The sequence below is a fragment of the Rhinatrema bivittatum genome, chromosome 9, assembly GCF_901001135.1.
Source record: "Rhinatrema bivittatum chromosome 9, aRhiBiv1.1, whole genome shotgun sequence".
Lineage (NCBI taxonomy): Eukaryota > Metazoa > Chordata > Amphibia > Gymnophiona > Rhinatrematidae > Rhinatrema > Rhinatrema bivittatum.
Window position 1 is genome coordinate 16,392,802 of NC_042623.1, and position 27,549 is coordinate 16,420,350.

General features: G+C 44.4%; 1 protein-coding gene across 7 annotated transcripts in view; it reads left to right on the forward strand.

Moving 5' to 3' along the window:
• Positions 1-27,549, forward strand: part of SFMBT2 (Scm like with four mbt domains 2) — a 563,685-nt gene that overhangs the window by 477,084 nt on the left and 59,052 nt on the right. For all 7 annotated transcript variants that reach the window (XM_029615682.1, XM_029615688.1, XM_029615685.1 and 4 more), the window contains one exon: positions 20,525-20,634. In XM_029615682.1, coding sequence (XP_029471542.1) covers positions 20,525-20,634 — 110 coding nt within the window. The remainder of the gene's footprint in view (positions 1-20,524; positions 20,635-27,549) is intronic.

Here is a 27,549-nt window from a genome sequence, read left to right on the forward strand (position 1 = left end):
TCCGTTTGAGCCTCTCCACTCCTGTGATCTCCGCTATCTCACCTGGAAAGTGATTTTTCTTCTCGCTATAACATCTGCTTGCAGGGTTAGTGAGTTGCAGGCACTAGTCACCCATCCACCTTACACTAAAATTCTTCATGACAGGGTGATCCTCCGCACTCACCCTAAGTTTTTACCGAAGGTAGTGTGGGATTTTCGTCTTAATCAATCCATCATCTTACCTACTTTCTTTCCAAGGCCCCATTCAAACCCAGGAGAACAGGCTTTACATTCCCTGGATTGCAAGCATGCCCTAGCCTTTTATCTAGAGTGCATGTTAGCCCAAAGGAAATCCACTCAATTATTCATTTCTTTTGATACCATCAAATTGGGAAATCCAGTGGGAAAACAGACCCTTTCCTCCTGGTTGGTGGACTGCATCTCCTTTTGCTACCAGCAAGCAGGCATTCCGCTACAAGACCGTGTGAAAGCACACTCTGTTAGGACCGTGGCAACCTCAGTGGCACACCTTTGTTCGGTGCCACTTATTGATATATGTAAGGCTGTGACCTGGAGCGCTCTCCATACCTTTGCAGCCCATTATTGCTTGGATTAGGCTGGCAGGCAAGATCCATTTTGGCCAGTCTGTTCTACACAACCTATTCTCAGTTTAACTACCCAACATCCTACCAGCGACCCGTTCAGGATTTTCAGGATGCCCTCCTACCCAAATCCACCCCTGTTGTGCCTGTTGCACATCTTTGGGTGCATTTGGAGCATTGCTCGGGCATCCTCATCTTGCTATTTACCCATATGTGAGGATACCATCCTGCTTGTCCTGTGAGAAAGCAGAGTTGCTTACTTGTAACAGGTGTTCTCACAGTTCAGCAGAATGTTAGCCCTCACGAAACCCGCCTGCCACCCCGCGGAGTTGGGTTCGTTTGTGATTTATTTTATTTTTCACACATACTTCTTGCTATACACGAGACTGAAGGGGGACCCCTGCTGAATGCAGGGTTGGGTAGGCCCAGTAGGTGCCAGTCAAAGTTCTGGAAACTTTGACAAAAGTGTTCCGTGATTGGGCTCCAACCTCAGGCCTCAGCCAGCCCTCTAGCAGAGCCCTGCCACAGGGTTTTGAGTGGAAGTGAGGGAGCATGAATCAGCTCGCCATACTTCTGGCATCCTGCCCTCCAGTTGGGGGCAGACTGCTTCGCTTTGCCCACCACTGACCCCTCGTTACATTAGACCAGTGGGGTCTCACAGTCATCCGCCAGGGGTGTTGGCTGAATTTCAGGGATGTCTCTGGGTCAGACCAAGGGTCCATCAAGCCCAGCATCCTGTTTCCAACAGTGGCCAATCCAGACCATAAGAACCTGGCAAGTACCCAAAAACTAAGTCTATTCCATGTAACCATTGCTAATGGCAGTGGCTATTCTCTAAGTGAACTTAATAGCAGGTAATGGACTTCTCCTCCAATAACTTATCCAATCCTTTTTTAAACACAGCTATACTAACTGCACTAACCACATCCTTTGGCAACAAATTCCAGAGTTTAATTGTGCGTTGATTAAAAAAGAACTTTCTCCGATTAGTTTTAAATGTGCCCCATGCTAACTTCATGGAGTGCCCCCTAGTCTTTCTACTATCCGAAAGAGTAAATAACCAATTTACATCTACAAACATATATCCTTGGACTCCATCTTGTGTTTCCAGGCTAATTTGTTTCGGTCATCACTGGCAAAAACATCCATACTGTTTTCAATTATTTTCTTTATGCAAATCCTCTTGAGCTTCCCTGCAATTGTCTGTGGCATGCCTATATGTATCTACATATATATAAATCTTGTTTTTTGGCACCATGTCAAGCTATGGGTTTGATTCAAAGACAATATTTTTCTAATTTGGACAGAATTAGGTATATTATTGCAATTGTTCCGGGAATGGTTAAATACTAGAGATTATAAATACGCATGTCCATGTGCGAGTGCCAGATCCCGCGCATCTAAAAATCTACCCCTAAAGTTGTAAATCTTGCCACTATTTTTCCTGGCACTGAAGTCAGGCTAACCGGTCTGTAGTTTCCCGGATCGCCCCTGGAGCCCTTTATAAATATTGGTGTTACATTTGCTATCCTCCAGTCTTCAGGTACAATGGATGATTTTAATGATAAGTTACAAATTTTTACTAATAGGTCTGAAATTTCATTTTTTAGTTCCTTCAGAACTCTGGGGTGTATACCATCCGGTCCAGGTGATTTACTACTCTTCAGTTTGTCAATCAGGCCTACCATATCTTCTAGGTTCACCGTGATTTGATTCAGTCCATCTGAATCATTACCCATGAAAACCTTCTCCATTACGGGTACCTCCCCAACATCCTCTTCAGTAAACACCGAAGCAAAGAAATCATTTAATCTTTCCGCGATGGCCTTATCTTCTCTAAGTGCCCCTTTAACCCCTCGATCATCAAACGGTCCAACTGACTCCCTCACAGGCTTTCTGCTTCGGATATATTTTAAAAAGTTTTTATTGTGAGTTTTTGCCTCTACAGCCAACTTCTTTTCAAATTCTCTCTTAGCCTGTCTTATCAATGTCTTACATTTAAATTGCCAACGTTTATGCTTTATCCTATTTTCTTCTGTTGGATCCTTCTTCCAATTTTTGAATGAAGATCTTTTGGCTAAAATAGCTTCTTTCACCTCCCCTTTTAACCATGCCGGTAATCGTTTTGCCTTCTTTCCACTTTTCTTAATGTCTGGAATACATCTAGACTGTGCTTCTAGAATGCTATATTTTAACAATGACCACACCTCTTGGACATTTTTTACTTTTGTAGCTGCTCCTTTCAGTTTTTTTCTAACAATTTTTCTCATTTTATCAAAGTTTCCCTTTTGAAAGTTTAGCACGAGAGCCTTGGATTTCCACACTGTTCCTCTTCCAGTCATTAAATCAAATTTGATCATATTATGATCACTATTGCCAAGCGGCCCCACCACCGTTACCTCTCTCACTGTCAGTAATAATACCTAAGTCTCTTGCATCGGTGGTCAGTTTAATATTTGTATTTGAGTCATTTGTTTTTAAAGAGGGAGGTTATTGTCAATAATTTTTATATTTAGTAATATGAAAAAATATTAAGAATAACCTCCCTACCCGGGTATATTCAGTGGCCACTCTTTATTCTGCATAAAAAGTGGGCAGGTAGTGATATCCACTTTTATCCACTTAAGTAGCAATTTGTGCACAGATATTCATAGACATAGTCGTGCTGCTGAATATCCCTTGTAACTTAGCTGGATATGGCTAAATATTGGGCACTATGGGGCATGTTATAAAATCCAGGGTTGGCGCGCGCAAGGGGGTGCACAATTGTGCAACTTGCTCGCGCCGAGCCACACAGCCTTCCTCCGTTCCCTCCGAGGCCGCTCCGAAATCAGAGCGGCCTCAAAGGGAACTTTCCTTCCGCCCCTACCTAACCCACCCCCCAGCCCTACGTAAACCCCTCCCTTACCTTTAACTTCTAAGTTGCGCCTGCCTCTGGGCAGGCGTAGGTTGCGAGCACCGGCCAACGGCCAGCCCGCGATCCCAGGCTCAGCGGCAAATGGCCACTGTGCCTGGAGGCCCTGCCCTGCCCCCTTTTCAAGCCCCAGGACATATGCGCGTCCCGGGGCTTGCGTGCGTAGCCGGGCCTATGCAAAATAGACTCGGCGCGCGCAGGAGGGTTATACGCGCGTAACCCTTTTAAAATCTGCCCCTATATGTTTACTGCAGCTTAAGGTTAACCTAGATCTCAACTAAAGTGTTGTTGCCTCCACTCAGCTTCAGGTGAGAACGATTTGGACACAGTTAAAAATGTTTACACACTACTGCTGCGTGGGGTAGGTAGTGGCAGGGGCCTGATCTGGGAGAAGAAGGGGAAGAGGAATGGCGAACAGGGGTTGTGCTGCTGGGGATCTTATCTCAGCTCCCTTGATTAGCTTGCACCACATCTCCCCTCCTTCAGAAAACTGGTTAAAACCTGGCTCTTCGAAGCAGCATTTGGCCCAAAATAGTAATGCAATATAATCCTGTTTAACTCGCTGCACATTTCCTCTGCATCTGTGGGCACATTAGTTATCCTGAAGTCTTATCATTCTGAACTATTCACCATTCTTTGAATTGTTATACTCCTTTTTTTTATTTAAAGTTCACTATTTGCCATATTTACATATTGTAACTGAATTGTGTAATATTTGCTATATTTGCCATATCCTCATATTGTATATGAAATATTTGTTGTTTTCTTGTAACATGCTTTGAACTCTCCTGCTGGAAAAGCATGCAATAAACAATGACTTGACTTGAATTGTCCTAGGAGGAAGAGACTCAGAGGGGGCCTTGCTTTGCTGTCCCACAGTGAGCTTTGCAGTAGCTGGCAGTAGTAACACCAATGTATTACAGGCAGTGGTAATACTTTAGTGTTATCTCCCACAAAAAACTAGACTTAAATGTCTGTTAGAACATCTGGCGTTTAATGTGGTGTTTTGCAGAAGATAATACCTCAGTTCAGAGCTGTAGCATTCAAAGATGATCACTTTGTGCAGTGGTTTAAGCATGTCAGCAGAAAAAAAATCATTTCTTTTGAAACCTGAGAGGGATTTAGACTTTGTTCTTCTGAAAGAGGAGAGGAGAGTAAAAGGTTAGTGTGCTACCCATCCTTCTGTGCCATACAGCAGCTTTATCCTCACCTCCATCTAAAAATGAACAGATTTAATGTAAAATTGCCTGCGCTCAATGCCTTGATAAAACATGAAGGCGCCTAACATAAAGGATAACTTTTTTAAAACTATCCTCAGTAGAGCATTTATGCGTGTAAGTGGACATGTGGAGATTTAGCCTAATATTTTATAAACCGTGCGGGGAGAGCTGCACAGTTTTATAAAACACCGCATAGTTCTCCTCTGAAAGTATGTGAGAAAAGCGCGTACTTTCTCCAGAGCTGCTACTGTGCGGGAAGCATTGGCCTCCTCCGTCCTCCTGCACCAGCAATGAGGCACACAGCAGCCTATGGGGTTGCAAAAAAACTTCAGAGTCCTCCTCCCTTTTTCCAGTTCCGCAGTGACGATCAGCTCGGTCCCATCCATCTCCTTCCTGCTTCCTTTCCCTGCACCAGCAATAAAAAGCAGGAGAGCAGACTGGCCCATTCCTGAACATACCCAGATCAGTCCAGAGAAGTGGGTTGTGTATCCCTACCAGCAGGTGGAGTCAGAGAACAAGTAGAACTTTGGGCACTGCTACATAACGAGAGGCCACCTGCAGTCACTCTGTATTTCTCTGACTCCAGCAGGTGGTAGACATGCACTCCTGCAGTCTTCCTAGTTTTAGTTATTTTTTTAGTTAGAGTTTAAAAGGATTTTTTCTTTTTGATTAGGTCGCTTCCTGAGGTGTTAGGCACCTTCGTGGGCCATCCCTCAGTGGAAGCCGGGCATCCGGGGGGTTGGACACCCTGGTCTAGGTCTCGCCCGCTTCAGCTCTGTGGTAGAAAGCCGGGGCTCCTGACTACTCCTCACCAAGGCTGCTTTATCTGCTCCCTCTCCTTCTGCACTAATTTGGCTCCATAAAGGTTTTTGTAAAAAAAAAAAAAAAAAAAGTTTAGCCGGCAGCCATCCTTCTCTTCTGAGGTAAGGAGTCTGTGCAGTGGGGGCCTGCCTATAGCGGCTGTTTCGGGAGTTTGGCAGCGTGTTCCTTTAGCTCCCGGGACTCCGGGGTGTTCCCTGAAGGGAGAGGGTGAGTTGGGCTTTGCACCCGTTTGCACCGAGTTTCGCCACGTTTTTGTTGCGACCGTCGCTGCCCGACGTCTTCACTCCGCCCTCTTTACCTCTGTGGAGACTCCTTCCAGGTCTGAAGGATGGCTGGCTGCCGCGGCGCCTCCCTCCAGCATCCCCAGTCCGGCTCGACACTGCAGATCCGCCATGTTGCCTGAGGCCTAGGGCACGCGTGCTCAGAGTGAAGTACCAGCAAGGGCGCGAACCTCAGGGGCGTCTCCCTGAGATGATGTCATCCGCTTCCGATATTTAAAGGCCTCTGATATCGCTAACAGACCAAGTTAGCACGGATAGGACAAGGTTTATTCGGTTACTCTGTCTAAGCTACTCTGCCTCCTCGGACTTACCAGAGGTACCCGCTCCTCAGGGGCCTCGCTCTCTCTTTGCTTTTCAGGTTACAGACAGGAACCGGTACTCGCTCCTCGAGAGCCCTTGTTCCTATCTGCTGATTCTCTTCTGCCTGGAAGCTATCACTGTCTACATCATTGTGAGTTACCATCGCTCTCTCAGAGCTTTCCCTGGAACCAGGTACTCGCTCCTCAAGGGCCTATCCTTTCCAGCTCCCTGAGACCAATATGTGAGTGTTGTCATCTAAGTTCTGTTCAAGAACTCTGCAAACCCTCCCTACTCACTGTCTAAAGTTTCTCAACAGCTCAGCCATCCAGGGATCGCTGTTCCAATATCTGAGGGATTTCAGCCCTGCCGGGCACTCAGTTCACTACTGCCACCTCTGGTGGTTTCAAGACCTGTTTAATAAAAGAACTAGTGTGTGTCTCCATACTCTAAGCCTAGCCGGTGGTCCCTCTCGGGATCTTCCCCTGGGGGCGTAGTCATCTGCCACCGGCCCAAGGATCCACCCACTACTATCTCCAGCAGTCTATAACAACAGATTGCTACTCAGCCTACGGAATACATCAGATTGCTGCTTCTATCTGATTGCTCCTCCCATCAGCATAGCGGATTATGACAGTTTTCAGCACTGCTCGTGCTGTTTGGGCTGTTGGCATTGAATTTTTTATTTATTTCTTCCCGCGCCGGCAGCAACTTTTCCCCTCACAGTTCGACCGCGTGGCTGCACGCTCTGTGTTATGGGCCTTCGCTCAAAATTGCCGGCCTGCCATGCGTGTGGGGCGCGTGGTCAGGCACTAGATGCAGCTTCCATGTGCGCTGCCTGCACCTTAAGCATAGAGGGCTCGTCGAGGCCTGTCGACCCTCCCTGCGGAAGGGGGGGGAGTGCCTCATGCTGCGGAGTGGGGAATGGAGATTCTCCATCCGTTTTAGCCCCTGTGGGGGAGGATCTCGTGGGCGATGTCACCCTCTGCGATTCTGGGGAGGGAGACCCAGAAGGGTTTTCCCCTGAATTCATTTTCCTTATGTACCAGGCCTTTCTAGCTAGAAGGCATGCGGCGCCTAAGAGGGTTCTACAGCCGGTGGATCTGTCAGGGCCCCCTGGTAAGAAGGCACGTGTTGCAGATCCGCAGCAGCATCCAGAGGAGCAGCCTCGCCAGATGGGAGACACCCTCCAGGTGCCACAAGATCCAGGTGTGGGGTCAGGCACTCCGACAACCCCAGGAACGACTCCAGGGGCAGACCCAGACCTCATTCAGGATCCAGGGGACATTGATCCCGATGGTGACGATCTCACACCCACTGAGGGAGATGATCCCAGCGTGGTCCGTCTTTTTATGCAGGGCAAGCTGAGGCCCCTAATTCCCCAGATCTTGGATGTTCTGGGTCTTAAGGTTTCTCAGGAAGAATCTGACAATGAAGGGGTTAATCCTGTCCTTGATGGCATTCGGGGTCCTACAACCTCTTTCCCGTTGCCCAAGAAGGTCCGCAAGCTGGTAACCCACGGTGGGATGCTCCAGATGCGGGGCTGAAGGTTGGCAGGGCTATGGCAAAACTATACCCCATACCTACAGATGTTTTAGACCTTCTGAAGATTCCGAAGGTGGATGCAGCGGTCTCTGCGATCACAAAAAAGACCACTATTCCGGTAGCGGGGGCTGCAGCTTTGAAAGACATGCAAGACCGCAAACTGGAGATCCAATTGAAGCGGGTTTTTCAAGTTGCCTCTTTGAGTCTTCGGGCGGCAGTTAGCGCGAGCCTTATGCAGAGGGCATGCCTGTGCTGGGTTCAGGACTCTGCTTCCACGTCGGGGTCTGGCGGCAATGGGCCGCTACAGGCTGCCCGTCTGGAGGCGGGCATTGCTTATGTTGCGAATGCACTTTATGACCTGATGCGCACTTCAGCTCAAAGTATGGTATCCGTGGTGGCGGCGCGTCGACTCTCTGGCTGTGCAATTGGGCAGAGGATTTGTCCTCGAAGTCCCAGCTTTGTAATCTCCCCTTTAAGGGTAAGCTCCTTTTCGTGGACGACCTCGATAAGTTGGTTAAGCTGCTCGGGGAATCCAAAGGCAATAAATTGCCGGAAGATAGATCTTCAAAGAAGGTTTTTCCTCCTTGGGTTCGTTTTCGAGATTCTCGCCAGTATAGAGCCGCCAGATATACTACGCCTTCTGGTCCTAAACAAACTACAGGACGCCAGTAATCCTTTCGCGGTGGGCGCCGCTCCGGTAAGGACTCTGGAAACCTCGGTGCCGGAAACAGTACACCCTCCCAATGAACCTACGAGCACCCGGTCCAGGACTGACACTGCAATGCCTGGAAGGGATATAAAATAAGGAGGAAAAAATCCTCAGTAGTTGTGAATGAAGGCTAATGGTACCAGGATATGTGTACCTGGAAGCCCAAAGGAGCAGGAGGAAACCGCGGGGTCAAAAAAAAACCCAAAACTCAAAGCCCTCTCCATGTAACAGAGTCTCCCAACTCGTGGTGTTATAAATTGTGTTAAGGGTGAGGGCGCACTCTCACTTGGCCCTAGTGCCAAAGGGCCTGGCTACAGCTCTGACCTTCTCCGCCCATTTTGTAAACATATGTGCATATGTTGTGCATATGAAAAAAAATCTAACGTATACGTATGATTCATACATGGAGGCAGGTATATTTTGAAAATGCACATACTTAAATTCACCAGTTTGCCAATACCTCCGCCAGTTCATTCAGTCCATTTCCGGTTCTCCTAGACTCCCTAGTACTTCACCCAGAATTCCTCCCCCCATTCACCCAGACGTCCCACCCAAAAGCATCAGATAAGTTGGATTTCACTTGCCCAAATCAATTGCCAGGTGTAAAAGTGCATGAATAAGTTGCTTAATGTATTTGCGTAAATCTCTTATAAAATAGCAACTTCCACGCATGCCCCAGAGCTCCCCTGGATGTTCCCTTTTTGCGTCGGTAAATGTGCATGCGAAATAAAAAATACACGCATAGTTTTGATGTTTATAAAAGAGCATACACACAATGCAGGCTACTTGTACGTGTATATGCTAATTTTGGAAATTTATTCAAAAGTGGAGAAAACCTGCTGTGTCATAGTGGACTGAAGGAAGAGTGTAATTTGTGTTCAGTCCCCACATTTTTCTGTTTAAGTAAAGTTTTCATCAAGTCCCAGATGTCAGTTTTTTTCCTGAATTAAGTTGTCCTTGTGGCACAACAGTTTACGTCCATTTGGTAAAGGATTCAATAGATTTCTAGAAAATCTAGAGGAAAGAAAAGCCGCTGTTGGGCATTGCATTGCTGAAATACAGTCAGGACCTGCATCAGAATCAACACAACATTAGAGCTCTGGAGTAACTGTAGTGCTCTGGTGCTTCAAAGGAGATCCCAGCTGGTCACAAAGAGCTTCAGATTGTTTCAAATGATTTGCCCTAATCTGGTCATTCCAGCAACAGTGCTGAGGCTGGCAGCCATGCCCCAAAGCTCTTTCCAGAACCCTGCATCATGGGCATTAAATCCAGCCACCAGCTAGCACCCTTAATGACTGGCTCTCTTCTTCCCCAGGGGTTGTGAATGCTGCCTACATATTATCCCCAGCTCCGGCCAACCCGGGATCTGTAATGACAGCACTGGCACTGAGCTGCCGGGCTGGCCCTAGGTATCTTATTTCTAAACAGGAGACTTTGGACACCTCTTAGCCACAGCTCTGTAAACCGGTGTGAAGGTTAACACCAAACCTCGGTATATAAACCTTGTTAAATAAATAAATAAACTCATTTTGTTGCAAAGTTTTCCCTATTTACTTTGCAGCATTGCTATTCGAGCCCTGGCGAGATCAAATAAAGATTAAAACTTCACAATGGAACTTAGCCAGAGTGCTATAGGATTTAACATTAACTGAAGTAATATGTAAGAGGACACTGCAATGAATGTACAGCCACAGAGTTATTAATTCCTCCAAATTGGTCAATAATGTCTGCTTAACCGAAGAATCCTTGGTTAATCAATTAGAATTGGATTTTTGCAACTACAACAGACTCAGTTAATCATTGACATAGCAGAACAGGAGAAATATTATGACGAGTTCAGTAGATGTATTGAGAGCTATCTTCAGGCTGGAGTGAGGCCTGATGCTATATTAATATATGGGACTTTCCCATATAGTATGTATGGAGAAAGAGAGAAGAGGGGTCTCCTAAATTTTCTCTCCACCCTACCCTTTTCTCTTTCATCCCTACCTGACTCTTTTGATTGACAGCTCCTTGTTGGCTGGCACTTTTATTCATTCTCCCGAGGCCCCATACGAGAGTCAGCTTTTAACAATCCTTTCCTTCTGGCCTGGCTTTTCCCTGCTGCTGCTTCTGCTGTCCATGCTGTCCCCACACAAACTGTTTTTTCTTTAGCTGTCAACTCGAGCTGCAGGATCATCTTTAAGCTGCTGCGGGTGTGACTACTACAGGGCCCATTGCATTTTCACTGGCTTGCAAACAACCCTGGGTATATTGGAAACCTAAAAGGAGACAAAACACATACAAAAGTCCTGGTAAATTTTATTGGCTGATCTGAAGCATTAAACTAAAGCAAATAGTGCATAAGAAATATCATAGGTCAGCCTCATGGTTCTGGCTGCAGCGCTAATTCAGGTTCAGCTCTGCTGACTGATGGGGCAAGCAGGGCTTGGGTGTTTTGCAGAGACAACATACTCAAGCCCAGGGAGGGAAGAAAGATGATTGTCTTTCTCAAAACTCCACTGAGGTATTATCTCGAAACTGAAGGGTGCCTGAGCTATCCAGGTATAGTCACTGGGGTGGAAAAAGAGCATAATCAAGCAAATGGAGATCTGCTCAATCCCAGCCCAATACTTCACAACACGACTGCACCAACAATCAAAATAAAAATATGGGGATCAGTTTATAGTGGTGCGTCCTTCCTAGAGCGAGGAACTGTTTTGCCATAAATAATTCCAAATATGACTCTTTAGTACAGGAAATACCACAGAGCATCTAGCAGGTATACACAAGCTACAGAGCAATTTGGTTAATTGTTTCACATTAATGAAACTTCTGTACTAGGTAGGATCAAGAATTAAATCTGAACTCATTAACAATGAAAAAAGGAGTTTTAGTAAGACATAAACAGTAAGAGTTAAAGAGAAATTCACTTCTGATTACAAATTATTATAAACCTTTGAATTTGCAGTTGTTCCTTTGTGACTCTTCCATTTAATGCTAAAGCTTAAACTTCTCTTACATATCCAAACAGAGGAAGGGCCTTTGGATAGTTTAGTTCCGATCCTTTTAACTAATCTTAAATGTTAAAGGAATGCAATTTGCAGTGGTCCCTAAATGACTGCACAGCCAAAGGCATTCAAGTCCTTTAGTCAGGACTCTAAGGGCTAGCTAATACCCTGGCATTAAAATAGCAGAAGAACCTTGTTGACATACAAAATAAATCATTAAACAGTATTATTGATCTTAAAAACTCACAATAAAAAAGTCATTTATTAACAAATATGTCCTTCAAGGAATATTATGGATCTCTGGTAAGACCCCAAAATTGCCAGAAATTACCTTTTTTAGGATTGCATCCCAAATGGTTTTCTGATTATTGCAATACATTTATATATGGGCAGAAATTCTGACCTGGATTTCATGTCATCATGGGATGATCGAGAAAAGCATTTGTGACATAAAAGTGCAAAGGGAGCTGAGTAACAGATTTAGCACTTTTGTGCAGTCTCCTGAGACTATATTATCACTAGTGGATGCAGGAGCCATATCAGACAGTTAAAGCCAGTTTCCTGATAGACTGTGCTCAGCACTTCCACTGGGCCATCAGTCTCAGCCTTCCCCTGAACATTGATGGTTTAGATGGTGTGTGCTGTATATCATAACTTCATGCCTCTCAACCTGCCAAATCACTAATTAGTAAGACTGATCCAATTTTCAGTAGTTGAAGGAGAGAAATTCTTATATTTAAGAGAATGATTCTGCTGAAGTCGGCAGAACTGAACGACATGCTTAGAAATCGCACTGTCTTCACCTGAAATTGCAATCCTCTAGCACTAGAGATATATTATATAAAGTTAGGGCCCAACTGAAAGGAAATGAAGTACTTGGTGGGCAAGTTTCAAATCTTTCCAAAAATACCCTCAAGATGTTCTGGATATACTTATTTATTTTATTTTATTTAAAATCTTTTATATACCGTCGTTTAGTAATGCACCATCACAACGGTTTACATATAGGCACATATATTTAGTTTGGTTACAAAGGTATCTGCAAAAGTGCCATTACAATGTCGGTACCTGTTTATATAAAATAAGGTATAAGATAGGTGGCATGGATCTAGTCCATGTATATGATTAATAGGGTGATCATACAAGAGTTATGTTTAAACTGGAGTTCTCTAACGATTATTGAGAATAAAATGAAAAAATGTGGGACCACGCATATAGGTAACCTTGTTCTGTGTTTTTCATTCTCCGTTCTCATTGTGAAATGCTTTTCTGAATAGCCAGGTTTTTAAACTTTTTTTGAAGATTTTTGGATCATTCTGTAATCTTGTCTCTAGTGGCAATGTGTTCCATAATGTTGGACCAGCCAAAGATAGTGCTCTCTCTCTAACTTGTGTTAGCTTCGCTGTCTTTACCGAGGGGATAGTTAGTAGAGCTTTATTGGCTAATCTCAGATTTCTTTGGGGTACGTGTAAGCGTAGCGCTGTGTTTAACCAGTCATCTTTATCTTCATTGATTAGTTTGTGAATTATGCAAAGTGTTTTAAATTGCACTCTCTGCTCTATTGGTAACCAGTGTAGTTCGGCCAATGTTTGAGTAATGTGGTCTCTTTTGCTCTTGCCAGTGAGTATACGGGCGGCAGAGTTTTGTAGAACTTGTAGTGGTCTTATTATTGAGTACGGTAATCCCAGAAATAGTGTGTTACAGTAGTCTGTACTTGTGAAGATAAGTGCTTGGAGGACTGTCCTGAAGTGTTTCTGGGTTAGTAGCGGTTTCAGCCTCCCGAGTTCCATAAGTTTGTAGCCTTCTCTGACTTTCAGTGATATGTGTTGTTTAAAGCTAAATTCTGTGTCAATTATTACTCCTAGGTTTCGAGCTTTCTCAGCTATATCCACTTTCTGACCATTTTTGAGTTTGATAGGGTTTTGAATCAGTTCCATGTTTTTCCATTCTAGGTGTATAAACTCCGTTTTTTCAATGTTTATCACTAGCTCCATTTGGCTTAGTAAATTGTTTAATTATGTCTAGGTACATCATTGCTAGGTTTAGTGTTTTTTCAATTGTTTCGTCTATGGGCAAGATTAGTTGAATGTCGTCTGCATAGATGAAGTGTGTGATACCAAGTCCTGCTAGGAGGTGGCATAGGGGTAACATATAGATGTTAAATAGTGTCGCTGATAGTGCTGAGCCCTGAGGTACTGAGCTTGATTTTGTCTGAATTCATGTTTTTTATCTGTACTTGAAAAAATCTATTGTTTAGGTAGGATTTGAACCAGTCTAATGTTTTGTTTTGCAGACCTATTTCTTCTAGCCTTTTTACAAGTATGGAGTGGTTTACTGTGTCGAATGCTGCTGACAAATCCAATAGTATCATTATGTAGTGCTTACCACTATCAAATCCTCGTAGTACGTTATCTGTGAGAGAGATCAGCAGTGTCTCAGTGCTGTAGTGTTTTCCAAAGCCATGTTGTGAGGGATAAAGTATGTTATGGTTTTCCAGGTGTTCAGCTAGTTGTTTCTGTACCGTTTTTTCTATTAATTTAACAAGCAGGGATAGATTTGAAAGTGGTCTGTAGTTATTTAAGATATTTGGGTCGCAGTTATTTTTCTTCAGTAGTGGTTTGATTATTGCACCTTTTAGAATATCTGGCATTATTCCATCGTTAAGTGATAGGTTGATGATTTTGGCTATTGTATGGGAGGCTATGTCGGCAAGTTTTTTTATATCCATAGTAGGTATGGTATCTATTTTATGTGGGGCAGGATTTAAGTTTTTTATCATGGATTCAACTTCGATGTCGGATACTTCGTCAAAAGTGGACCATTGTGTCACATCTCTTTTGATCATTTTGATTTCCTGTTTTGTTGAGTTAGGGATCTTATTTCTTAGGTTTATGATTTTGTCTGAAAAATAGTTTGCTTTTTCGTTACATTTGTTCTCTAGTGGGGTTTGAGGTGCCTCAGTTTTGTCGTTCGTCAGGTTTTTTACAATGTTAAATAACGTTCTTGGGTTGTTTGCAAATTTTTCAATTTTTGTGCTGAAGAATAATTTTTTTGCGTCAAGAATTACATTTTTGTAATAAGCTAGTTGCTTCCTGAATTTAATCAGACTTTCTGAGGATTTACATTTAATCCATTCTTTTTCTTTTTTTCTCAGAATTCGTTTGACCTCCTTTATCTTCTCGTTATACCATGGGTTTGATTGTCTAGACTTAGTGATTTGAATTAGCTTTGTGGGATTTATATAATCTGCTAATTTATTTGTTATTGACAGCCATGCTGTTCACAGTCTTTGTGCTCGAAGTGTATTAATTTTTCTTCTAGTTTATTTTTTAGTAATTCAGTGTTGAATGGTGACATTTTTCTGTATTTCTTTAGGTTCTAGGCATTTAATAGTGGATTCGATTAGAAAATGATCAGACCATGGAATTTGATTGTATATCGTATTCATGTGTTCAAGGAAGCTATGGTTGATATATGTTAGGTCAAGTGAGTGTCCTGCTTTGTGTGTGGGTTTATCTGTAATTAGTGTGAAGCCTAATGCTGTCATTATATCGTTTAGAGTCTGGCATGTATTTGTTAATGGGGAAACATCCATGTGAAGGTTAAAATCTCCCAGTACGATGGTTGGTTTGGAGGTGTTTAGGTTTAATGTGAAGTACTCGATTAGTGGGGAGATGTTTGTTTATTTATTTATTTATTTAACATTTTTCTAGACCGAACTTCATGACAAGATTCATATCAGACCGGTTTACATGGAACTTAGGGGCTAACTAAACATAACCAATTAACAGGAAGGCCGAAGCGTAGTTACATATAGCAGGGAGATGGAACTTGGGGGATAGAGTAGCCTGGAAATAAAAGGAAAGCAAAAAACTAGAGGATGAAAACTTATGTCTCTACTGTGACTGGAGCGGGCGTCTGGCTAATTGGGAAGCATCTTATTAAATTATGATGAGATATTCAGGCTAAGGGAAGGCTTGGAGGAAAAGCCAGGTTTTGAGTTTTTTACGGAAGGTTAGCAGGCAGGGTTCCAATCTTAGGTCTGTCGGAAGGTTGTTCCAGATGATGGGTCCCGCTGTGGAGAATGCCTGTTCTTTGGTGGAGGTTAGGCGTGTGGATTTAGTTGGGGGGGCTTGAAGGGTTCCTTTATATGCTTCTCTAGTTGGTCTTGCGGACGAGCATAGTTTTAATGGGAACTGGAGGTCTAGTGGTAGTTGGTTGTGGATGGATTTGTGGATTATGGTGAGTGCTTTGTGTAGGATTCTGTATTTTATTGGTAGCCAGTGCAGGTTTTTAAGTATAGGGGTGATATGAGCTCCCCGATTGGTGTTGGTTAAGATTCTGGCGGCTGAATTCTGGAGCATCTGTAGTGGTTTGGTGGCGGAGATCGGGAGTCCTAAAAGGAGAGTGTTACAATAATCAGTTTTAGAGAACAGTGTTGACTGGAGGACAGTTCTGAAATCCTGGAAATGAAGAAGTGGTTTAAGTCTTTTAAGAACTTGAAGCTTGTAAAAACAGTCTTTAGTGATATTATTGATTGATTTCTTTAAGTTCAAATGGTTATCCAGGATGACTCCCAAATCTCTAACTTGAGTGGTCTGTGGGTTAGAGACTATCTGTTCTGAGCTGTCTGAGCGGTCGGGGGAGATAAGAAGGATTTCTGTTTTGGCTGCATTGAGCACCAGGTTTAGGCTGGTGAGTAAGTTGTTGATGGACTTAAGGCAGTTCTCCCAGTAGGAAAGCGTTTTTGGAAGGGATTCTTTTATAGGGATCAAGATCTGAACGTAGTCTGCGTATAGGTAGTGAATTAGGTTTAGGTTTGTGAGCAGCTGGCAAAGGGGCAGTTGGTAGATATTGAAGAGTGTAGGTGATAGGGAAGAGCCTTGGGGAACGCCTAGAGTAGATTTGAAATTAGGGATTCCTTATTATTGATTGTGACCTTAAAGCTTCTGTTATTGAGGAAGGAGCTGAACCATCTGAGGGCGTATCCAGATAATCCGATATCCGAGAGGCGATTTAGAAAGATGTTATGGTTCACGGTGTCGAATGCCGCGGAGATGTCTAAGAGGACAAGTAGGAATGATTGCCCTTTATCTAGTCCCAAGAGGATGTGTCTGATAGAGAGAGGAGGAGGGTTTCCGTACTGGATGGCTTATGGAAGCCATATTGGGAAGGGTATAAGATTTTGTGTTCCTCAAGGAAGTCGGAAAGCTGTGTGTTCACCACTTTCTCTGTGAGTTTCGCAGGAAAAGGGAGGTTGGATATGGGTCGGAAGTTGGAGAGTTCTTTTGTGTCCAGGTTCGGTTTCTTCAAGAGGGGTTTAAGGGATGCTGTTTTTAGATCATCCGGGTATATTCCTTGGGCTAGGGAACAGTTGATGATGTCGGCCAGTGATCTGGATATAGTGTCTGGGATGAGGAGCAGAAGTTTAGTCGGGATGTGGTCCATCGGGTGGCTGGATGGTTTCAATTTCTTGAGTGTCGATTCAATCTCCAGTGGGGTGGTGGGTTCGAAGGAGTCTAGGGAGGCTCTGGAGGAAAATGTAGTGGTGAAGTTCAGGGCTGGTGGGGTTGTGTTGGTAGGGAGAAGCGCTAGAGTGTTTGTAATTTTATCCTGAAAGAAGAGTGCTAGTTCATTTTCTTTGGATAGAGCCTGATCGTCCGGAATGGTAGGAGCAGAAGGTTTAGTGAGTTGAGTTACATAGGAAAACAGGGCCCTGGCGTCGTATTGTATATCATGAATTCTGCTGGCGTAATAGTCTTTTTTTGCCTGTAAAAGAGAGTTCTTATAGAGATGCATGGTGCGTTTGTAGTCTGATAGTGTTGTGGTGTTGGGGTTCTTCCGCCAAGAGCCTTCCTTGTGTCGGAGGTTTTGCTTAATCAGTTTAAGTTCTGGAGAGAACCAAGGTTGTTTCCATTTTTGTGTCCAATTGATAGTTTTCGTCGCTCTGGGGCAAAGTTTATTGGCTATCGACTCCGTGATATTGCGCCAGGATAGAAAGGCTGAATTGGGATTGGAGGTGTCTAGGTTGGGGAGCTCCTTGGATAAATGTTCACTGAGCGTTTCGGAGGGACATTGTTTCCTGAAGTGGATGGTGGAGTGAGGTTGTGGCTGAGTAGTGTTTCCTCGTGTTGTGAGAGTGGCTGATATTAGGGACAGGGGTGCAGTCAGGGGTGTTAATGTATGATAGGTGTGAGTTTAAGAAGATGAGGTCAAGCGTTTGTCCTGCTTTATGGGTGGGTTTATTGACGATTTGTTCAAAGCCCATTGCCTGGAGTGTGGATAGGAAGGTTTCATAATTGGGGGAGATCGGGGAGGCGTCGACATGCAGATTGAAGTCCCCCAGAATCATAGCAGGTGAATCAGTGTTGATGTGTTTGGCAATGGTTTCTATGAGGGGAGAGGTGTCTGAGTCTAGTGATCCTGGTGGGGCGTAAACAAGGAGAATTTGAATATGTTTTGACTTGAACAGTCCAAGTTCCAGTTTTTTGGAGGAGGTCTTGACGGGTTGCTGGCTGAGATTGAGTTCTTTTTTGGTTGCTAGGAGTAGGCCGCCCCCTCTTTTTTTGGGTCTTGGGATTGAGAAGAAGTCATAGAGGTGTATAGGTAACTGGTTTATCAATGGGGTGTCTGAGTTTTTTAACCAGGTTTCCGTGATTGCACAGACGTCTGGTTTGGAGTCCAGCAGATAATCATGAAGCATGTGGGTTTTTGTGAGGGACTGAGCGTTGAAGAGGGTTAACGAGAATATCGTGAGTCCTAGTAGTTGGGTGAGGGGTGAAATCATGATCGGGATGAGTGATCTCGTTGAGTGGCTCATAGAACGTTGTGAGAGTTTGGAGAGGAGGGAGTGGCGGTGATGGATGATAGGGATGGGGTAGGTTTGCATGGTGCCTTCTTGCCTTCTCGGCTTGACGGTTGGTGTAGAGAGGGAGGAGACGTTGTGAGAGTGAGTTGTTGATTGTGGTCTTTAAGTTTCTTGTCTTTGCGTCAGTCTTTAAGTCTCCTGTCTGTGCATGTTCTTTGAGACTCCTGTCTTTGCGTCGGTCTGAGAGGTAATTGCTAGTACTAAGATGAGAGGGTTGGGGTTCCTTGTGTGAGGAGAGATGACTGAGAGCGCTGAGTGGGTTTTTGTCTGTGATGATTGTCTGGAGTCTGAGCGGGAGTGGAGGGTGTGCTCGAAGATGAGGTAAGCTGGGAATGTGAAAGAAAGATGATCAAGTTTAGATCAAGTAGACTGGGGGGGCAGTAAATAAGGCAAATTTGCATGTATTCTGTATCAAAGATAGCAATTTCATGGTTTTTAGGAGGCGTTGTAGGTACCAGTTTACTTTTACATTTTTTTTCAATAACTAGTGCTAGGCCACCTCCTCGTTTATTTATTCTTGGAATCGAGAATACATCGTAGTTTCAGTGAGATATTTGGTTTTTTAGGATGATGTCTGATTTCTTTAGCATGATTCAGTTATTGCGATAAAACTTGGTTTAGTATCATACAGAGGGTCGTTAATTAATGGGAATTTCTTGTTTATCGATTGGATGTTTACTAGTAGAAAAGTCAGTGTCAATTTCTTCAGATTGAGATGTAAGGTGTTTGGTTCCGCAGTCTTTTTTTTACTAGAATTAGGTTGCTTAATTTTGTGTTCCTGGTATCTCTAGTTTTGTGTTTGTTCTTTGTTTTTCTGGAGTAGTTGTTTCTATACTTACCTTTGTTTAGGCAGGTTTGGATTGTATGTGCTGTTTCGCCATCTCTTTCGCTTACCGCTTCCCTCATGTTCGTTTTGGTGTTTGATTCGTTAGAGTTTGATCTTCGGATGGTCTCCGGGTGGTACGAAGGGGCGTACAAAGGGGCATGCCCCTTTGTTGCGCCCCTTCGGTGTGTGACGCCGGCGCGCAGCACCTCCGATCCTGGGCCCTCTTTAAATCTCCTTTTGGCACGCTCTACCGACGTCACCACGTCGGGAGCATTAGCCAAGGGGGAGGGACTGTTTTCCTTCTTCCGAGTCCGGGGACTCAGTCACAGCGCCTGTAGCAGGAGAAAGAAAAAGAGAAAAAAATACAGAGCAAGGTTAGTTGGGGTTCACCTTGGGATGGAGACAAAACAGGAACTGCAGATGTTCTGCAGTGTTTAGACAATGAAATTTAGAGGTCAGTATTCACTAAGCCAGTGAGCGAAGTTATCCAGATAACTTTAGCTGAAAATTCAGAGGCTTACTAATGAAATGTTCTGTTGAATCTACTCTATTAAAGTTAGCGGGATTTGCCGCTCACCAGCTTTCTGAATATATTTTTTAAAAACTAGCAGCCAAGATAGTCATCCCCCCCATCCCCATCCCCCAATATCTTAAGAGATTGTCAAATGGAGTAGCACTGATCCTCCCTCCATCTCCTACCCACCTTTTCCTCATCCACCACCCTTACCCTAGAACCCCGCAAAATATCCCCAAAGCAGAGCGGAAGGAGTGGAGGCGCCTGCTATCCTGCTGAATGCTAAGTGCCAGTGAAACTGGCAAGTCACGGCACTTCACTTCCAGGAAAAGTCGAACTCGGTGCTGAACAGGACATGGGCTCTTCCATTAAAGAGGGGGGAGGGGGATCAGCACCACTTGGCCTGATTATTGGCCAAGATATTGGGGGCCAAGAGTGGGGTGGGTAGTGGCAGATTGACCTGAAACCTGATTTATTGGCTTGGAGGGAGGTAAATCAGACCATGTATTAGAGGGTAAAGATAAGGGCAGCCACTGCTCGACCGCTAGGTTTGGTTTTAGTTACCTGGCTCTCTATAGGGAAGCAGTTTTTCCATCCAGATTTAGCCAGATACTGTTATCTGCCAAGATACATTTTAGCCGTGCCCTCCATGCATCCTCTTTTTAGCTGCCAAATTGTAGTAGGCTGATGACTTACCCAGCTAAAATGGAGCCAGTGAGCATGGGGGAAATTTTACATGCCTTTTGTCTGGTTAACTCCAAAAATCAACCTTGTAGAGGCAAGGAGAATTTTCTGCAGGGAGAATGCGGGCTGCAAATATTGGATGCAGTGTAGGCTGTTCTTGGACAGTCGGTCCTGCTAGGAGCTTGTTTTCTCAGAAAAGAATGGAGCCTCCATGAAGACGGAAGGGACGCTCAGAGTATGACACTTTTACTAACCTTTCTTGAATTGTTCTAGGTCCTTGGCATGGTAATTAATGCGGCCTACAAACCAGGCCGAGTATTACGAGAACTGCAGCTCGTGGAAGACTCTCAGTGGAATTTTCAAGAAGAAACCCTCAAAGCCAAGTAAGTGTATTAACAAGTGTCAGCCAAGCATTTGTCAAAAATGGATATTTCTGGTACAGTGTACGTTTATTCCTTTTATTCTGAAAACTGTTGAAAAGTTCTCATAAAAGAGAGGACATTCTCCAGTAATGTTCAAGCCGTCAGCATTCTCCCATGAGAAGAAACAGCCCCTTCCTAAACTGTGACTGTAAGCTCTTAAGAAGAGGGAATTTAGAAGTACACAAACTGTCTTGTCCAAGGCTGGCACCAAATACATCACAGCATTTAGTAGCTCAAGGGGCAAGAGAAGGTAATAATTTAAGTATTTACCACAACCAGTCTCCAAAAAGAAAGACAACAGAAACAGACATTTTCTGTAAAATTAACCAAGAGTCTAAATTAGTGAAAATACAGTGCGAAGAGACCTATATTAGGAAAGAAAGTTAAGCTGAAATCTTATGGGAATGCTGATTCAGAAAGTATTGCAGCAAGTGGTTCCATGTCTAGCAGTGCAGCGGAGTTTTTCTTAGAAGGTTTATTGCCTGCAGGACAGTCTGTACTTTTTTCTTTAGTTGAAGCAGTGTGAAATACAACATGTGTTCGGCTGCTTTTCTGTTTTATTTAAATCTCCTTTTAGTCCATTTACCTTCCTGTTACTAATTTTAGAAAGAAAAACAAATCATCTTTAGCAGGGATTGTAAAAGAATCACTGCAGTGTGTACAGGCCAGCACTTCGGTGATGTCACTGCCCTGACTATATACAAAACATGCAGCCCTGACAAGTCTTGGTTTTATCAACATAGTCACAGAACAGAAAATCATCTTCAATAAATCAGACCCTGAGATCAGCAGGCAGGCATGAAGCCCCTCCCACAGAGAATGTGTGACCTGGGACACCAGAGGTAACCACCTGAAGATGATTGAAATCTTGCAACATGAAGTTGTATCTGCTGCAGTCATTTTAATAAATATGCAGGGCTTGAATCAGATGATTAAGCAGGCGGTTTGCTTCTTTGGTCAGTTCAGGTGCAAAGGTGCTTCTGTACATTTGGATTGAATGGGAAGGGATAGAGATGAGGAAAATAAAGACCCATAACTCACAACTTGGACTGTATATGTCCTGGCCTTCATGTCCAGCTTTCACCAGCTGGCAGAGTTCATGTTTGTGTCGAGCTGGGAAGGATGTTTGATACTGAGGGGAAGAATCATGCAAGCCTTTCACATATTTACTCCTTCCTGAAGCAGCAGTAAATCTAAGCCACAACTTTGCTCCAAGCATGCATTTTCCAGCAGGACTTTTGAGAACATTGAGGTCCATATTCTGCCACTGTGCAGCTAACTGCACTCTTCCCTAGAATGCCTCCTGCCCTTCCCCTGAACACCCCTGGCTTATTTGGCTAAATTCTAGCTAGAATATTTAGGTGGATAACTTTTACGTTATCTGTCTAAATGGCTTTTGAATATGGACCTCAGTATCAACTTTTATAACTTTTTTTGCTTAAGCAAAACTAGGAATGCAAGCAGAAACAAGGCAACTTCTTTTATTCTGCCAAAACCCAAGAATACTTAGTTTCCTTTTTTGGTACAGCCATTTGCATGTGGTTATGATTACTAACCAATCGCAGGGCAGTATGCTCTGATACTACAAGTGAACTGAACTGGCCGGTTTCCCTGTAGGAAGCAAAGGAAAAACAACAGACAAGTCTTAAGTGGAGGGAATGTGGAGGCATAGAAAAAGTGCTGTGAGATCGGTGACAGAAATGTGAATGAAAGTGGATGAATGGCTCTAAACTTCTTAAGGAGGACACACTTACAAGATGGGTTTCACAAGGCAAATATTTAAGGGCCCAATATTCAGCGCCATTTGTCCAGCCAAGTTCAGACTTAGCTGGACAAATGACGGGCTTTGAAAATTTCCATTGGCTGACTGCCTCCGAGTTATCCAGCTAAGTAGTTTGCCAGATAAAACTTAGCCAGATAACATTAAGGTGTTCTGGGGGCGTTTCCTGGTGGAATTAAGTTAGCCAGATAAATTATTCAGCTGACTATGATGGATAAGATATCCAACTAACTGTGGTTGTGCCATAGACCAGTCCTAAATTAGCCAGATAAAATTATCTGGCTATCTTTTAATATCCTGACAGAATTAGCTGTATAAGTTTATCCAGCTAACGTTGCTGACTGGACAGTGGCTGAAAATGGACCCCTAACATTTTTCCCCTGTTTTAAAGACTAGCTGAAGTTTCTCCTTTCTTCTTTGAATGCTCTCCTACAAATGATAAACATATTTTCCTTATCAACGGTGCCTTTTCTGGGATTTTGTCTGGATGAAAGGTGCTATATGAATGCAAATTATCAGGATTTTGAAAATCCACTCCCCCACTTGCTGGGGAGAGTGAGTTTTCTTGCCTGATATTCCTGGGAGCAGGAGGCAGCAGTGGCATTTTTTACCTCAATTAGGGCTCAGGAGGAGGAAGCAGCAGCAGACTCATCTTCATTGTTGATCAGACCCTCAGAAGGAAGTGGCAGTGAGCCCAGGAAGAGGAGGAAATATCTTAGGCCCCAATTAGGGCCTGGAAAGAGGTTGAGAAGGTTGTGGGGGATGATAGTGAGGTGGGGGAGTGGTGAGAGGGGAAGAGAGGACTGCAGGGGTGAGGGGGACTGTATTTATTTGTTTATAAACCACAAATACAAAGTGCATCATCATTTTGAGTATTGTGTGCAGTTTTGGTCATCACATCTCAAAAAAGATATAGCAGAATTAGAAATGGTGCAGAAAAGGACAACAAAATGATAAAGGGGGTGGAACTCTTCCCCTATGAGGCAAGACTTAAGAGGTTAGGACTCTTCAGCTTGGAGAAGAGACGACTGAGGGCAGATATGATAGAGGTCTATAAAATAATGAGTGGAATGGAACAAGTAAATGTTAATCATAAGATCCATAAGATATGCCATACTGGGTCAGACCAAGGGTCCATCCAGCCCAGTATCCTGATTCCAACAGTGGCCAATCCAAGTCACAAGTACCTGGCAAATACTCAAACATTAAAGAAATCTCAGGCTACTATATTTTTTTTTAATTTGTTATTTATATCAAATTTTAACAATACAATCAAGAATACCTTGATACAGAAATTACATGGTTATTAAACTTCTATACCATATCTCAATTACTAAGGATAATCACCATTTAAACCATATATTATTTCCTAGTCCTCAATATAGGAGGATAACTTTCAGAAACAAAGGCGAAATCACAAAGAAAATGTATAAGTAATATTGACAATCCAATTTCAGGGATCAATTTCCATTTTATAGAGCTATTTTGTTATATTACTGAGGGCTTGCTGCCTCTGGACCACACTCTATATTCTTTTCTGCAATAAATTTAATCAAATGGGATGGTTGAAAAAAACAATACTTAACAGACTTCTAGATAATACAACATTTACATGGAAATTTTAGCTTATACATGGCTTCCACTCGTGATCTTGAAATCTCTTTGTCCCCCGATAATAGAGCACCCCCTGAGAACCCTGTGACTAATAGATCGGATTCATTTGGCGACATCACACCGCCACCTGAGAAGAATGGCGGAATTAAAGATGACCCAGGGAAATCACTGAATCCCGTTGCAGGAGGAGCCAAGTTTTTTGGCATCTCGGAGGGAAGTGTTATAGAGGGTCAAGTACTGCCTCAGGACATTGATTATAGTTCTGATAAGTCACTTGGTGATGTGGTTGGGTTACTTCCATCTGTAATTTCTCTGGAAGTTATATGGGAAACTCTAGTAGTTTTAGATAAGAATGTTACCTTGCAACTGAAACGTGTTATAAAAAACATGGAAAATTTAGATTCCAAGTTGAAAAATGTAATGTTGGAGAATTGTAAGAGAGATCAGGCTATAAATAATGTTTCTGCTGAAGTAAAAAGATTAAGTGATCAGAATGTAATGATAATTAAAGAAAATCAATATCTTTCTAGGAAGCTAGAAAATCTTGAAAATCAAGCACGAAGCAAGAACCTAAGGTTAATTAATTTCTCACAGGACAAGCAGGATGGTAGTCCTCACAAATGGGTGACATCGAGGATGGAGCCCACCACGGAAAACTTCTGTCAAAGTTTAACAGAACTTTGACTGGCCCCTACTGGGCATGCCCAGCAAGGCACTGACCCTGCAGCCAGCAGGGGTCTCCCTTCAGTCTACTTTTTTCCGCGCAGCAGTTGCCACGCGGTGAAAGGAGCTCTCTAACCACGTTCCTGACAAGAATTTGGAAGTTAATTTCCGAAGAAAATTTGCCCCTCAGGGGTCTCCCTTCGACAAATTTTTTACTCATCTTACGGAACCCGGTAAGTTTTTTGCCTTTTCCATCGACTACCGTCTATTTTGGCCCTCGAGGCCCGTTGGCACTTACCGATCCCCAGCCTAAATTTTGGCTTCCAGCCATGGCAACGGGGTTCCGTCGTTGTCCGGATTGCACCCGGACTATGTCCATCACAGACCCCCACAGGGTTTGTGTAATGTGTTTGGGTAGTGAGCATGATGTCCTGACTTGCACCAAATGTGCCTTAATGACACCCAAGGGTCGCAAAGCCAGGATGGAGAAGATGGGTCTCCTCTTCCATGCACCCACCCCAACGCCATCGATAGCATCGACGTCATCGGAACCGGCACCGTCGAAGTTGTACCATCATCGTCAACCCTCCGGTGACCGTCCGCCATCGATCGCTTCTCGGCCGTCGACTCCCGTCCCTTCCCCGGATGGGCGAGGGGATCGGAAAGAAAAGCATCGCCATCGACAGCACAAGTCTCGGCCTGTCGAGGATCCACAGCCATCGACCTCCGCTCAAGCCGAGCCACCGACAAAGAAGCCGCGAACAGACCAGACACCCTCCACGTCTCGTTCGCCGGCATCGAGGAAACCCTCACCCTCTCGGGGTGTGGGGGGCCGTGATCCCACCGGTTACGGTGGTCCCTCCGGCCCTGCCTCAGCCTCCCTCTCCCGTCGAGCCGGGTATGGTTACCCCTGGTCTCCGGGCAGAACTGGACCGGCTGGTCCAGGAGGCCATCGAGAAAGCGATGAAGAAATTACAACCTCCATCGGCACCGTCTCCGGCACCGGTTCCAGTGCCGCCCCCGGCACTGACGCCGGCGCCGGCTTCGCCACCGAGGAGGGAACCGACCACCGAGCCGTTGGTGCAAGCTCTAGCACCACTACTACGCCGCATGGAGGCACTTATGACGGCCCTTCCATCGGTGATTCCAGTACCATCGACAACACCACCGTCTCCAACTGGTTTCTCATCAGCAGGAGAAACACCGTTTCGAATTCCCCCTTCCGGGGTAGTTCCATCGGTACCTTCTGGTATATCTCCACCGATTTATCCTTCGGCTCCATCGATTCCGTGCCAGGCACCGATTCCATCGGCAGCACCGAAGCCATCGATGCCATTTCTGGTTCCACCTACCGCATCGATTCCACCTAGGTTTCCATCGATGCCTTTAGAGCCTCAGCCAGGTCCATCAGGGCTACAAGCCCCACATGATCCCTACGATACCTGGGGTGATGATGATGATACATCTTCTGACACAGATTTGCCTTCGCCACCATCTCCTACAGAGAGTAGAAAAAGATCTCCTCCTGAGGATCTATCTTTCATTAACTTTGTGAAAGAGATGTCAGAAGTTGTACCGTTTCAGCTCCAATCTGAAGCCGATGACAGACACCAGATGATGGAATTACTTCAATTTCTGGATGCTCCAAAAATCATCGCTTCCATCCCTATACACCAGGTGTTTTTGGATCTGCTAAAGAAAAACTGGGAATCTCCTTCATCGGTGTCACCAGTTAACAAGAAAGCTGACTCCACATACCTTGTCCAGTCAGCACCAGGTTTCCAAAAACCTCAACTGGATCATCGCTCTGTTGTGGTTGAGTCCGCGCAGAAGAAGGCCAAGCGTCTTAAGCCACACTCTTCTACCCCACCTACCAGGGACAACAAATTCCTAGATAGAGTAGGACGGAAAGTGTATCATGGAGCTATGTTGATTTCACGCATAGCTTCATATCAACTCTACATTACTCAATACAACAGAGCCATCCTTAAGCAGATGCAAGACTATGCTGACACGTTGCCGGACCAATACCAACCGCAGCTTCAAGCCCTTCTTCACAAGGGATTTGAGGCAGGGAAGCACGAGATTAGGACTGCCTACGACATATTCGATGCTTCCACGAAGGTTTCAGCCACAGCCATCTCAGCCAGACGTTGGGCTTGGTTAAAGTCATCCAACCTTCGCCCAGAGGTCCAAGATCGTCTTGCTGATTTACCCTGCTTAGGCGACAATTTGTTTGGAGAGCAAATTCAACAGATTGTGGCGGAGTTAAAAGACCACCATGAGACGTTGAAACAACTCTCATCTGTTCCACCTGAGGTGTCCTCCAAGCAACCGCAAAAGAAGGACTCTAAGAAGTCGTTCTTTCGACCACGTCGCTACTACCCTCCGTCAACTAGGGCTCGTCCTGCACGGTCCTCTAACAGGCCTCAGCCTCGTCAGCCGAGAAAACAAAGACCTACTGTAGCCCCACCTCCTGGGCCTGCGGCGGGCCTTTGACTTCCCTGTATTGAGCACATGCCAACTCCCTCTTCCACACATCCCTGTGGGAGGTCGGCTGTACCATTTCTTACATCGTTGGAAACAGATCACCTCAGATCAGTGGGTGCTAGCAATTATCGCACAGGGTTACCACCTCAACTTCATAACACTTCCGCCAGACTCCCCGCCCCTTCAGGCATGGAGTCTAACCAGCCATTTGACTCAATTACAACAAGAAGTATCCCTTCTACTACAATCAAATGCTATAGAACCCGTCCCTCCTTGTCAACAAGGGAAAGGATTCTATTCCAGATACTTCCTAATACCAAAGAAATCAG